The sequence below is a fragment of the Candoia aspera genome, chromosome 3, assembly GCF_035149785.1.
Source record: "Candoia aspera isolate rCanAsp1 chromosome 3, rCanAsp1.hap2, whole genome shotgun sequence".
In the NCBI taxonomy this organism is placed as follows: domain Eukaryota; kingdom Metazoa; phylum Chordata; class Lepidosauria; order Squamata; family Boidae; genus Candoia; species Candoia aspera.
The window spans coordinates 159,613,940-159,628,123 of NC_086155.1; the positions used below are offsets into that span (position 1 = coordinate 159,613,940).

At 36.9% G+C, this 14,184-nt stretch overlaps 1 protein-coding gene across 2 annotated transcripts in view; it reads left to right on the forward strand.

Moving 5' to 3' along the window:
* The window catches only part of DLGAP1 (DLG associated protein 1), a 104,679-nt gene that overhangs the window by 64,494 nt on the left and 26,001 nt on the right, over nt 1-14,184 (forward strand). The window contains exon 5 of one of the 2 annotated variants that reach the window (XM_063299135.1): nt 8,762-8,775. The exons of the other annotated variant lie outside the window; for it this stretch is intronic. Coding sequence (XP_063155205.1) covers nt 8,762-8,775 — 14 coding nt within the window. The remainder of the gene's footprint in view (nt 1-8,761; nt 8,776-14,184) is intronic. 2 annotated transcript variants of the gene reach the window in all.

The following is a 14,184-nucleotide window of genomic DNA, read 5'->3' on the forward strand; positions in this document are numbered from 1 at the left end:
GATTACTGCAGATGCTGACTGCAGTCAGGAAATCAGAAGACGCTTAATCCTTGGGAGAAGAGCAATGACAAATCTCGATAAAATAGTTAAGAGCAGAGACATCACACTGACAACAAAGGTCCGCATAGTTAAAGCAATGGTGTTCTCTGTAGTAACATATGGCTGCGAGAGCTGGACCATAAGGAAGGCTGAGAGAAGGAAGATCGATGCTTTTGAACTGTGGTGTTGGAGGAAAATTCTGAGAGTGCCTTGGACTGCAAGAAGATCAAACCAGTCCATCCTCCAGGAAATAAAGCCAGACTGCTCACTGGAGGGAATGATATTAAAGGCAAAACTGAAATACTTTGGCCACATAATGAGAAGACAGGACAGCCTGGAGAAGATGTTGATGCTAGGGAGAGTGGAAGGCAAAAGGAAGAGGGGCCGACCAAGGGCAAGATGGATGGATGATATTCTAGAGGTGACGGACTTGTCCCTGGGGGAGTTGGGGGTGTTGACGGCCGACAGGAAGCTCTGGCATGGGCTGGTCCATGAAGTCACGAAGAGTCAGAAGTGACTAAATGAATAAACAAAAAAAAAACCTCATATCTTGGAATCCCCGGAAGTGCTTGAAGTGAAACCAACAATTCAATTTTATATGGAATTTAAAAAACAGAATGAAAATTAGTAATAGTTACATACCTGAACTGTGGGACAAAGAACTGGAATATCCCATCTTGGAAATTCAGTGGCTCAAAAATTTAAGAAATATGAAACATACCTCTTGTGATTTAAGAATGAAGTTAATTGATCAGAAAATATTATTTTGTGTCTATTGGAATCCTGAAAAAATGTTTTTAAAAGGTTAGGCACCAGATATGTTGTGTTGGCATCGTAAGAAAGTTACTTGATTACTGCTGAGAATACTATCATATATTGGCATTTTACCCTTCGATATTAACTTTTTTACTCTTATCACTAGTGATATTCTTATCTTCTAATGATACTCTTTTTTTACTAAGAAAATTGGAGTTTTGTAAAATCTGTGATTTTTTTTTCTGAAATTAATTTTATTAAAATACCAAACTGAGAGTGGGTCAACACAAGAACCTATTCAGATTACTTGCCCATTTTCACTTAGTAATTCACTTTTATAATCAGGGTTTTGTGCAGGAGTCTTTCTCCACAACCAAGCTGTGGACCTTCCCTAGAATTTTGCCCCATGGATACTTAAATGGATGAAGCTATGATTAAGGGCAGTATTCTAGTCCCAGGTATTATTCAACCACACAGCTGTAATAAGCTGGTCTAAAAAAGATCCAAAGAGGTTCCAGAGAAGATATGGTGAACTGAAGACAGCTCCGCAGGAGTGGAGCCAATGACCATGGCAAAAGTCAAGGAACTGGTGAGTTGACCAGTTCCTTAGAACCTCTCCAGGGATCGCCCGCACTGGACAGTGGTCTCCCATGGGTTTTAGCACTGGAAATGAAGGGATTAGCCATCTTACTCACAACCACAGTGGAGCCTTTAAAGGACACTAAGTCCCCAAATCTCACTTTCTAATCACTTTCAGAAATTGCCTATTTATAGTTTTAAAGTAGTTAATAGGTTTGAAAAGTCTTCATCAGGTGAGTTTATCTTCAGTGCTGAACAAAAGAAATACTAGCTTAAGAACTTAAAGAATTTGAAATAAATAGCAAAAAGCTAAATAAGATTTTGATCTAAGTTATAGGTTAAGGGTCCAGAAAAATTTGGAATATTGACTTTTACTATAAGATTTTGGAATTAACCATAAAAAATAACTTCTCATGGGCAACAGAGTTATTTTGGTTATCCTTGCAATTGCAAGTCATAATAAAAGATAAGTGATGATTTAGAAAAGGAACACTAGAGGGGACTAAAAATTTTAAGCAGAAGAAAAAAAAAGACAAGCCTGATGTCAATTAATACTGGGGCTTACAGAATGATAAAAAAATGTTATAACATTGGAAATATTAAAGGAGATCTTTCAAGAATGGAGCCAGAAGTTAGTAACTATAATATCTACACTGTCAGTAATGATGTCTGCTTGTGTGGAACAGATTTTATCTGATAAGTTAGAGAAAGTACAGAATGTAGAACTACAAATGACAGGCCAAGAGAATGATTTGGAAAAGGACACTTTATTGGATGTATAAAAGAAACTGGCTGAAGTTTTAAAAAATTAAAAAGGAAATACAAATGATAAACCAAGAGAATGACCTGGAAAATGTTTTCTTATTGGATCTACAAAAGAGGCTTGTTAAAGCCTTGAAGAAATCTGTGCAATGGGATCAAGAAGAATTGAAGAGAAATCAAATCCTACAATATTTGATTGAATTAGAGATTAAGACTGTAGTAAAAGGAAGGAATATAAAATTGGTTTATTTGGTCAAGGTTAAAATAAGACTTTTTTGCAACGTTCTGGCAACCCTTTGTGGATTTTTTGCTGACACCAGGATTGAAAAGTTGATGTTTTATGGATTTGCTTATAGGTAAGGGATGGGATACGGGATACAGAGATATCTGTTTAACCTTATAGGGGGTGCAGAGTTATTAAATTTGTTATACTTGTTGTGATGAAGGTTGGAAGTCACTTCTTTATATATTTTTCTGTTTCTTTATTATACTCACTTTTCTTTTTGTTCTTTCTTTTTCCTGCACTTTCTGTTCTTCCTTTCCATTCTCTTTTCTTTCTCTAAGTTTAGTTTGTATTAGTTTTTACAATTGTAATTAAAATTCTTAATAAAAATTATATTTTTTAAAAATTAAAAAGATCCAAAGAATGCTAACCCACTAACCCTACATTATAGTTCCTTCCTTTTTCATTATGGTTCCTTCCTTTTTAATTTAGAATTGATTGAGGAATGTTTGAAAAGAATGTGAATTCATTTATTCTGGAGTAAGGTGCAAATTAATTAAAGGTTTTTAAATAATCTGTATGGAGAAATATTGACAACTTTAAATTCCAATAAACATTTTGTAACTCTGGGCCTATCATTTTAGCATAACAATACCTCTTACAGTGGACTCCTAGTTAACGGGAACCCATAGGGATTGGTAGATGCTGGATAAATGTGGTTTCTGGTTGCTTGAGAGTTACTATTAAACCCTAATACCCACTAGATGGCAGCAGAGAGATACAGATTTTTTGCTGGTTGCTTGAGAGTGCTGGTTTTTTTTTTCTCTGGTTGCTTGAGAGTATCGGCTGCTTGAGTTCCGGTTAACTGAGAGTCTACTGTATTAGGATTCCATGTGAATTTTATTTTAATTGAAATCTCGGAAGGCTTTGAACTATTCCTTCTACCTTAAACACTGTCCCATGGCACTGTTTTTTTAGACAGAACTCACTCTGTAGTTTCCCCTCAGACAGACTGTATGATGATAATGAAGAACAGGACTTAAATATCCAGGGTATTTCTTGATAAAGAATTCAGAGAAACAAACAGTACCCACCAGTGGATTCACTATTCAGCATTCCTTTCCCGCCATACATTTGTAGATCTCTTTCTGCTACCTGTGGAATCCTGTGAATGCAAGGAGGTGTTTTACCCACCTGAAACTACACCTAGATTATTCCAGAAGAGGTTGTCTGGGCTGAACTATATCTCTTGGTTATCCAAGCAGAGATTGCCAGTGGCGGGGAATTAAGCTGAAAAGATGCAGGTTACAACCCAATCTGGAAAACAGCAGAGATGGTTATCCCTGGAATAAGGAAATGGCAGGGAAATTTGTGGCTGTAATAAATCTGTACAGATTTATAGTCTTTTTTGAAATTGGCCAGGTATAAAGAACATACTGGGGATAAAAATCTGTTTAGGGACTGATGCATAACTCTGAATAATTACTTTTTTGCACCAAGGCAACAGTGCAGCATAAAATGGAGTTAGCACATAACATATAATTTCATACATAACACCTGCGCTTAAGAGAGTGGTACTATATGAATCATATTCAGTTCTATACTATGCCAAGCCTGTACTTGATTTTTCTAAGTGTGTTATAAGCTGAAGATAGACAAGGAAGAAACAAAACAAGCCTGAAGCCTTGGAATACGTGCATTTATTTTTGAAGCAGCAATGCCTTGACTGACCTCTAAGAGACATGATGAAACATAGCATTTGCAACTAAGCGAGTTCTTTGAACTGGCAGGGTGGCATGATCTGCATGAAGCAGTTTGCCCTTATCTAGAAATCTATTTGTTTCTTTCGAAAATTCAAAACACTCCCAGTAGTTTTGTTAAGTTTAAAAGATTAAGCATTAAAAATATATAATTGGATTTGCTCAGAGATGATTTCCTTCTTTTAACGATACATGTTTTCTTGAAACTTGAAAACAGTACAAAAACTCTGAAGTGATCCAATAAGGAGTGCTTAGTTGTTCATTTTCCACGTATTACATTTCAATCTCATTGATTTTTATATTTCTTGTCAGCAGTAATATCACATATGTGAATCTCTCTTATATTTAAGTAGTAAAAAATCTTCTAAGTGCTTACAACTTAGATTTTGTTTTCTTGCCACTATTTCAGTGTCTGCTTAAGTGAAGGAATGGGATTAAATTAAGGAATTATCTATGAATAGTTTCAAAATGTAACAACACAATTTTATATTTAATTGATTATATTTGACTATATTTGATTGATTCTTTGATTAGAAGCAAGATCCATTTCATTTGGTTACGCTTACCTGTAAGTAAGCATGCAGGATTGTAGCCAGGCACTACAATCCATTCACCCTTCTTGGGACGGTCCATACAACAAAATAGGGTTCTGTTCTTGGTATGTGTATTAAGATCATGCTGCTGCAAGAGTTATATTTAAGACTTTCTACAGCCTTACCAATCCCTGAGAACCAGATCACAGGGAAATAATACTAGATCACATCTTGTATAATTGCGTTTATTCAGACCCTATTTCTTCATTGTGTTACAACAAAAATATTTCTTATCTTTGTTATTAGGTTTTGTTCCTGATAGTGTATAGCTTACCTCTTTCATTGCTTATATTGCTTACACCAACTTCCAAGAAAAATATTGCAAATAGTTTGCAAAGTTATTTTGCTTCTCTTAATTACAAGTAGCATTATTTAGCAAGTCCTGAGAGAAATAAAACATGTTGTAATGTTTTACATACAATATATTGTCTTTCAACTGCTTTGAAAACAGGGAAGGAGTTAGATTGCTCTTTTCGCCTACCAGCACTGTGTGTTTATATAGGTGTATAATTATAATTGCTTATCAATTGCATTTGTAGATTATAGTTTTACTGCAAATTGGCTTTTGGTTTATAACCTTTTATATGCCATGACTTCCCTTTGACAGCTTTGTGAGTTGTGCTATGATGCAGCCTTCTCCCAAAAACCACTCTCAAAGAAAGAAAAAGTAATGGAATTCAGTGTGAATTTAACCTTACTCTTCTTTTCTTCTAAACTAATGAGCAGTTTATAGTCGTCCATTGCATGTGCATTATATCCTCATTATCCAGTGCAGTAAGTCCAGCTCAAGTTCCTGACTGATTTGTAATTTTCTGAAGTGAACCACAATAGCATATGTACTTATTGACCTCGTTTTCCTTGGCAATGTTGTTCAGGAAGTATAAAACTCTGAGTGTAACCTATTCATCAACTATTCATTTGTCTTACTGTAATTTCAACAAGATGTGCAGAATACAGGCACCAATTTTTTATGTGTTTATTAAAATTTACTGGTTAGTTTTCTGGGTAAAAAATCTCCTTATATGCATTTCTGTCTGGATTTGAGATTCCTGTTATCAGATCCAGCTACAACCCCAGCTGCAAGTTATCAAAAATTTCCTTTCACCTCTCATATCTCCCCTATTCTGTTTCTACATACAGCATAGCCAGATGAAGTTACAATTTTTAAAAACATGTATTTTGGAGCTGCCTTGTTAGTTCAGCTCCTTTCAAGATGGGAAACCAGAGCAGCATGTCATACTTTCTGATCTGAGAAAATAAACATTTGGGCATAAAGGTTGTGGGATCTTATTTTCTTCATTGATTGGGGAAATGACTCGGGAGGACTGTCCTCTGATCAACTAGCAGAACCAGTGAGGGGAAACAGGCTTAAACTACTGTAGGAAGGATGTGACTTCTGGCTGCAATCCCAGGGTTACTTGGGAAATCAAAGGCTCTTGCTTGGCTTGTGGAATACTTGGAAGAGCAGCTGCCCAGTAGCTTGTCAGCATCCCTATTCCCCTTTCCCCTCCCTCTCGACAGCAGCCAGCTGGTTCTCTCCCCTTTCCACATCAACTATTCAGTTCTGTCAGCATCTTCCTTCTACCAGGATTTGCTGCTCTGCTCTGCCAAGTGCTCTGTTAATGCAATAGCAACAATATCAATGATTGCACTTTTTAAACTTCTCGCAGAATGTTTTCACTTGATATATGGATTTACTGTCACTGTTAACAATATTAAAGGTTATTATTTAGAAATAATGTTGCCTCAAGGAGCTAGTTGGATTTTAGAATTCAATCTTTATTTATTTAAGCCTATATGTTACTGAATCACAATTGACTCATGGTAGCTTACCAAAATATAAAACACAATACAATTTTTGTAACTAAAGACAAAAATAAAAATAGACCAGAGATTACACACATACTTGCACACACAGACAATACCAATAAAGGACCCATAGGTATGCCAAAAGAATGCTGTTTTCACAATCTTCTGGAAGGCCTTCTTCAAAGGGGCCAGACTAGCTTCTAGAGGGAACTGTTTTGCAGTGTAGATGCCAGATGGAAAAACAGGGTTTCCTGCCTTGAGACCCCACACCTTAATTTGCAAACTTGGAGTAGCACAAGTAACTTGTCCTGGAGGGTCTCCTTGAACAGGTTGACTCTAGTTGGAGTAGGAAGTTCTGAAGGCACCCAGATCATCAAAAAGTTTCCGAGAGAGCTAGTAGGACTCAGAGGGATACACTAATCTCAGCCCTTTGAGGCTGACAAGTCAAGAGACAGAACCACCAGGGATTCCAAGAATGCTTTTTGTTATTGTAGAGTAGAATAACAGAACGTTGAAAACCTGTCAGAGTTCTTTTCTGCCCCATTTTATACCAAACAAAATCAAGTCAGGGTTATTTTGAGTTTCTTTCTCACACTTTAAATTGTTTTTTCTGTTCTCTTAATGGCTCATTGTTCCCTTCCTTCTTTCCAAGGCCATATTTATGTTTTTTCACACCTATCCCCATTGATATCTTGACAGAGTTCATCTGTTAGAGTGACTGATGCTGTCTCTGCCCCATGTCCAGGCTTGAACCCTGACTTAAAATGGTCCTGATAATCTGCTTCTTCTAGACAGTGCCCTGCAGTTGAGTTCCAACACATGCTTAACAACCACCCCTAAAAAGGGGAGGCTGGAAGGTGGGCAATAGCCATCAAGCACCCGTGGATCCAGGAAGGACCTCTTAAGACATCACACCCTCCTGACAAAAAATGTTGACTGCCTCCTGAACCCAGTTCATCATTCCCCCAGCCTCATGTAAAAGCCAGGAGGCACATGAATCAAGGCTGCAAGTTGCAAGGGTGATACTAGACAGACCTATCCACTTACTTAGAATCCACAGGTGAAAATGAATCCCAGATAACCAAGTTAGACAATACCCCAATCGCACTTCAGACTCTGCCCAAGAAAAATCAGTATTGACAAAACTGAGCAACTTTATTGGCAAAGTGCTAAGGAAGAGCATGTTCCTGGACATCCCTTCTGAAGAGAGACTTAATACCCTAAACAAGACAGCCAGCTGACAGCCCATCAATGCAATAAGGGAGAAGTAATGCTGCTTCATCTCCATTATCACCACAATAGCTGAATCTTCAGCTTGTACCTTTGAACCTCCCTTGCCAGTGCTCCTGCTATTTCTGGAACTTCATGTCCTAGAGCTCTTCAGAAAACTAAGACGTGTCTCAGGACTGGAGAAAAGAAAGGGGCCACTGGGCAATTTCATTGGGAGCCCAGATTTTTCCTGTTGCTAGAAGCTAACCAGGCAATCTATGGAATGGCCTGGGAAATTCCCCACACATCAGAAACTCTCCGGATATGTCAGGCAGCATTCTTTCTGCATGTCATTTAATTTCTCTTCTACCCATCACTTTTTCAATCTGCTTAATCCAGTCTCCTGCTAATATGGTCAGTTGATCCTTCTAACTCAGTGTTGTTTATGACAGCTGATAAAATGTATTTTCTACTGTAAAGATACCTGCACCACGAAGCTACCATTCAGAAAGTTTTGAAAGGAAACAAACAGTATAACACAGGATATTGCTCTGTAAAATCTAAACGCTGCTTGGGCAGTCCTTCCTTTCAGTTTCAGATTTAACTTCTCAGCGACATGACAGAAATACATGAGCCACCCAGAGTCAGTCTGGAATCAGGTGGCACCTAAATCAAACAAACAAACATATTTCCAGAAGGACATAGTGTTTGTGAGGTACTCTGTAACACCAAGAATGCTATTAAATTCTACATGTTACTAAGAAGTATTATCAAATCAGCAGACTACATTGCAACTGGTTTTTTTAAAAATGTATATGCTATTTTCCTCCCAAAGGAAAGTTAAATAACTTAAGGTTAGCTTTTATTATACTTTACACATCAAGAGTTGAAGAAATTACTCTTAATTTCTGTTTTCCTTGCATGGGTTTCTAGTGTTTTCTCTTCCAAACAAAATTTGCTTTCCAGTGACTCTCCTGGACAACACATTACAGTACAGGAAAGAACAGAACCAGCGATGGCTAAATACAGAGTAAAATAAGCAGCTGTTTCCTGCCTGTCCTCAAGGGACAAGTGAGATGGCTGCAAAGCTATGCCTGAAGCTGTTTCATGCTAAGTATGGCACATATCTTAAATCCTAAATACATGTTAGCAACTAACGTGATTTTTTAAAAAACAAAAATGAAATCTAATGTTCTGTGGGTTTTACAGTATATGCAAATATGTGTGAAAACAAGAATGCAGCTACAGATATGAATTAAAAATAAGTTCTCAAAATGTAGCTATGCCCTTATCTTTTAGCTTATGCATTGTAAGGTAGCATAAAAGAGATTTTTAAAAGAGACATGTAGTAGTATTGGGGGACGTTATCCTGACATCTAATGGGGATCAAACTCAGCTAAGCATGGCACTCCCAGAAAATTTTGAATTTTTCTTGCTGACAACTTTCTCCTTCAGAGGAAGAAGAAGGCACAAGAGGATCAGTTATCCTTGACATGATGTTAAACAGTATAGAAGACATAGTCAAGAAAGTGAAAGTAGCACAAACATTGTGGAAAAGTAATGCTGGAGTTCTTGATTTTAAGAGAAAATAAAGCCCAACTGTTCATTAAACTGGACTGAGATATTGAGTTGTAATACCACAAGACTCAGTTCTGAGCATTCTGCTCTTCAGCATTTGTATTACTGACTTCAGTGACAAGATAGATGGATGCTTATCAAATTTGCAGATGACACAAAATTGGATGGATGCTAATAAATAAAAAATCAAAATGATCTCAGTAGGTTAGATGTATGAAGTGAAAATATCAAAATGAAAATCAATAGTATTAAATGCAAAGATTTTTATATAGGAAACACAAATCAAGTGCACATACATAGGATGGGAAATATTTGGCTTGGTTAAAATAGAGAAAATATTTTGGAATAGTAGTTGATTGCAGACTGAATGTAGGTCAGCAGTGTGACCATAGTTTGATAGGCAATGAGCGCATCCCTGGGTCTATGCCAGGGTTTCATTTTTTTTTTTTGTCCTTTTAACCTGGCTTTCATTATCTTCCAGTAGCGAAAATCATGGTTTGACTCCTAAGGACCCCTTGTATGATTTGTAATTGCCCACCATGCAGTTTCATCAAATGGCCCTGGGTTCTAGTGTAGTGAAGCAAGGAGGAAAACTCCTTATACATCTCTGTCATGACCTCCTTGCCTTTTAACTTTCCTCCAGCCACTGATGCTTCGGATTACCCTTTTATGCATCTTTTCCAGCCCTTCAGCATCCTTTCTGAAGTGCAATTAGAACTCACAATAATATTTCAAGTATAGTCACAGCATAGATTGTATACAGGAAATAGTGCCTTTGACATTTGAACATTTCACACACTATGGAAGTCCCTGTCACTGCCATTTTCCTGTCACTGAGGAAAAATACCATGATTTAACTACATAAACTCAATATAACATCCCAGTTGCACGAGGCCAATGAAAGTAATCCTTATGAAGTTCTGAAAGGAAAGTTAGAGACAAAGACTAGATTAGGTGACACCTTTTACTTCAAAGAGGCCTTTTGAGTAGATTGTAAGATTTCAAGTTTCACACCTCTTACCCTTAAACAAAGAACAGTGTGGCAATATAATACTATGTAACTTCAGAAAAGCAGTTTAAGCAACTGGCAATTTGCCATTCATTTATCACTTGAATTACAAGAAGGTTTGCATTTGCCCAGTAGGCAATTATGAATGTATTTTTAATAATAGTAAAGCTGTGTTTTCAGTTAGGTTTTCCATGGTGGAAAGAAACTTGATAACTTCAAAAATGTTTTTTAAACAGAACATAACAAACTTCTCCTAACCATGTGAGGATTGTTTTTTTCAGTGTAATAGATCTACAAAGATCTTCACAACTCCATGTATACCTGTTTTAGAAAATATAAGAATCGTCACAGAGAAAATATGTGCAATCTGTTTCCTATCTACTTTGTGTACGATATATTTAGGATGCAGCACACTTTGAAGTCAACCATTGCTGCATTTACCCCAAAGGAAAGTAGTCCTGAATTTAAGACAGCAGGGGGCAGCACCTAGCAATTTGGACTATTTTTTTTTTTAAAAAGCTAAGCAGGGATGGACTCAGTTCTTGGAAGAGATACCCCCATGAAATCATAAGACTGTAATCATGACTGGGAAGTCGAAAAACTTCCAGGAAGAATGGAATGGAATGGCAAGTCACGTTCATATGGTAGCCATGGATATCTTCACATAGTCACCAGGAATAAAGCTCCCCTCAAAGGATTTATTTATTTTTTCCTTTTTTGTCCCCCAAAAAGGATTAAGAAAAAAACAGTGATCTGCTTCCATTATCATTTTCTTAGTAACTCTACCTTTCTGTATTAGATAATTACTGAGAATGGAGGAACCTACTCTTTGTTCAAATAAATGCTAGAAATGCTTCAGAATAAAATCTACAACAGTGTCACTTTGCTGGTAAGATTTTTCCTCCACCCCTGCACCCGTGTGTGTGTGTGTGTGTGTGTGTAGAAAGAGAGAGAGAGACATACAGAGTCCCCCAATACCCTGAGGTAGATTTTGAATGTCACAGATACCCTAGAAAAAATGGGAAAGTGGCATCTCTATATTGTATTCTACATGAAAATGACTTCAGTGCAATTTTCAGATATTATCACAGTTTTCCAAAAAAAAAGCTGTTTTCAGATCTTAATTCTATTCAGCTATGTGAGGCTTAGTTATTGTTATTCAAAATATCTGGAAAGCACCTGAGTAAAGAGAAACAGGTTTGAATTTATGAGAATGAGTGGAAAAAACTTATTGGATTGGTTTAAATATGAAATCGATTGATTTCCTTCAGTGATATTTAAGCAAATTTCATCATCATATTTATAAATTAGCATCTATACTAATACATTAGCACTAATACATTAGCATTGCATCTTATACAGTGATGTACTGCTTTAGGGGGAGGAGGAGTACATTTTCTTTTTCTTTAGCAATATATAAGAGATTACCCTCTATGCATGCAAATCACTAGGGTACTGTATTCCTTCCTGTAAATTATTGACATGCATGACATTCTGGGTAGTAAGGAATTTTCCCTAGAAATATTTTTAATAGCACTTTGAGTCCTGACCTGGGTACAGAAGCAAGGTTTAAGTCAAAGAATAAATAGAAGCTGGGGATAAAAACTCTGTATAGAATCTTGGAACACTGTGTGCAACTTAACAAATGTAGAAATCCAAGGAGAAAAAAAAATCTGCATATTATTTGGTAGATATATGAAATTAGTGCATAAATGGGGAACAGTCTTCTTGAAATAAAGTGAGGAACTTTTCAACTTAAAATTTAGATTCTCCTAATATTTATTGCTTGTGATGTACTATAAGTAAGTCCTAAATCAGTATACAAGGTCTTATGTAGATTTTTATCTTCTTTTGTTCATCAAACACACATGAAATATACAGTCTCCATAAAATTCTCTGTAAGCAGGTAAGCCATTTCAACCTAATCCCCTCCAAAGATTTGAGACTGCAACTCCTGGAATTCACAACTGGAGTACCAAGACATCTCTAGGTTAGAAAAGGCTGGCATAATGAATCTGCTTCAGTTACTGTGATTCCGCCATTTAGGCCTGATCAGGAAATGGCAAGCATAATTGTTATATATTAGATAAAAAGTATCGATCTAGGGGAACATGCACAGTAATAAATATTGTTATGGTACAGTAATAAGGAAGGTTCCTCTTGAATATTAGAAAAGGTGAAGTACAACTGAATGTTAGGAAAAAAATCATAAGAGGAAAAACAATTCCATACTGGAAACAATTACCAAGAAAAGTCATGGTGTCCCCTGCATTGCATGTGTTCAAGCAGAATATGCACAGCCGTGATTTGGGGATCCCCATCTGTTGGGGACACTTCAATTTGTATTCATACTTTGAGCAGAAATTGACTGGGCTAAATGGCCTTTTCCCATTTTTGCTTCTAAGTCTTTTTCATTGCCACTCTTTGAATCAAAATGTAATTTTTCAGAAAGAGCATCTAAGCATTTTTGTTAACGTCATGAAGAAATAGATGGACTAATCTACACAGAATAAAACGGAGTTATAGTTATATATAACCCCTAACCCAACTCAAGACTTGTTCCTTAAATAGAAAAAAAATCTTTTTTTAAAATAATAGGTCTGTGAAAATTTTCCCACCTATTTCTCCCCACCCACTCACCCCCTCACACATCATCACAAACTTCTTTAGCACTTCCAGGAAGAAGAAAACTGTGAAAGTTGTTTCTTTTCAACAATCATATGCTATTGAGATTATAGTTTTTCTGTTGAATAAACAGGTCTAATGAGCAAATTAAAGCTGATTTGATGGCCTAATAAATTGTCAGATAAAGGAACTATATAACCAGACTTAATACCATTACAAATTCATCAAAAATGTAACCGTTCGGGCTATTGTAGCTTTTAAAAAATTGTGATCACATAAAGAAGAGTTGGTCCTGGGACTACCTTAAGCAAAGCTATTTATGTTCATGTCTGTAAATACGCTCACTGTAGTAACAAGGTCTGGAGCCCCAGTGGTGTTCCTTCCTTAAAAATGAGTTTTGAATGGCACTTGTGCTTTAAATCAGCCTCTGATGATATTACTGGACACTATTTTAAAGCCTGATTGTGATGCAGTGAGTAATGTTAATGCATTTCAAAATATTCCAAAACTATTTGTAATAGTTCATTAATCAGTTATTAAGACAATTGTTGAACCATGAAGTCTTTGAACTGTTGAGAGACCCAGGATTAGTCAATGTAACCTAATGGCCTGGACGAAGACATATAGCACAGAGGTTGAGTTAAAAGGTTGTGAGAAGATGGCTTTTGAGGAGGGAGGAAAAAGAAGGATGACAAAAGACAAGCTGATGGCTGAGAGAAAACAGAAGGCAAAAGAAACTGTTTCTGGACTTCTCTACTTGGGCCAGTAAAAGTCTCAAAGAGGCCTAGCCTTGCAACAGCTCGTGTCCCTACCAGAGAATTGAGCCCTTCATCCAAAGAGCAGTGCCAGCTGGGAAGAAAGGGAACTAGTTACTGTAAAAGCACTACCCAAACCTCGGCTAAGGCTGGCATTTCAGATTTGCCTGTTAGGGAGAGAAGGACAGATACTACTCCTACAAAGATGGGTTACCTCTTGAGCTGAACATTACAGTTTGATATTCTAGTTTGAAAGACTGAAGCTTCAAAGAAGACTGTATTTGTTTTAAAGCTGTGTCCCTGAGAGTTTAAAGGGGCTGGTGTGAATGCTTTAATCAAAATCTCTACTACTTTGGTGTGTCTAGAGATTGTCCTCTGACCTTTGCAACGACTTGTCTGTTCCCTGCCTCATTACATCAGGGGGTTGCCGTTACACAGAGCATGCACTGGTATTACCACTTTGGAAATCACATGCACCGAGTCTGTC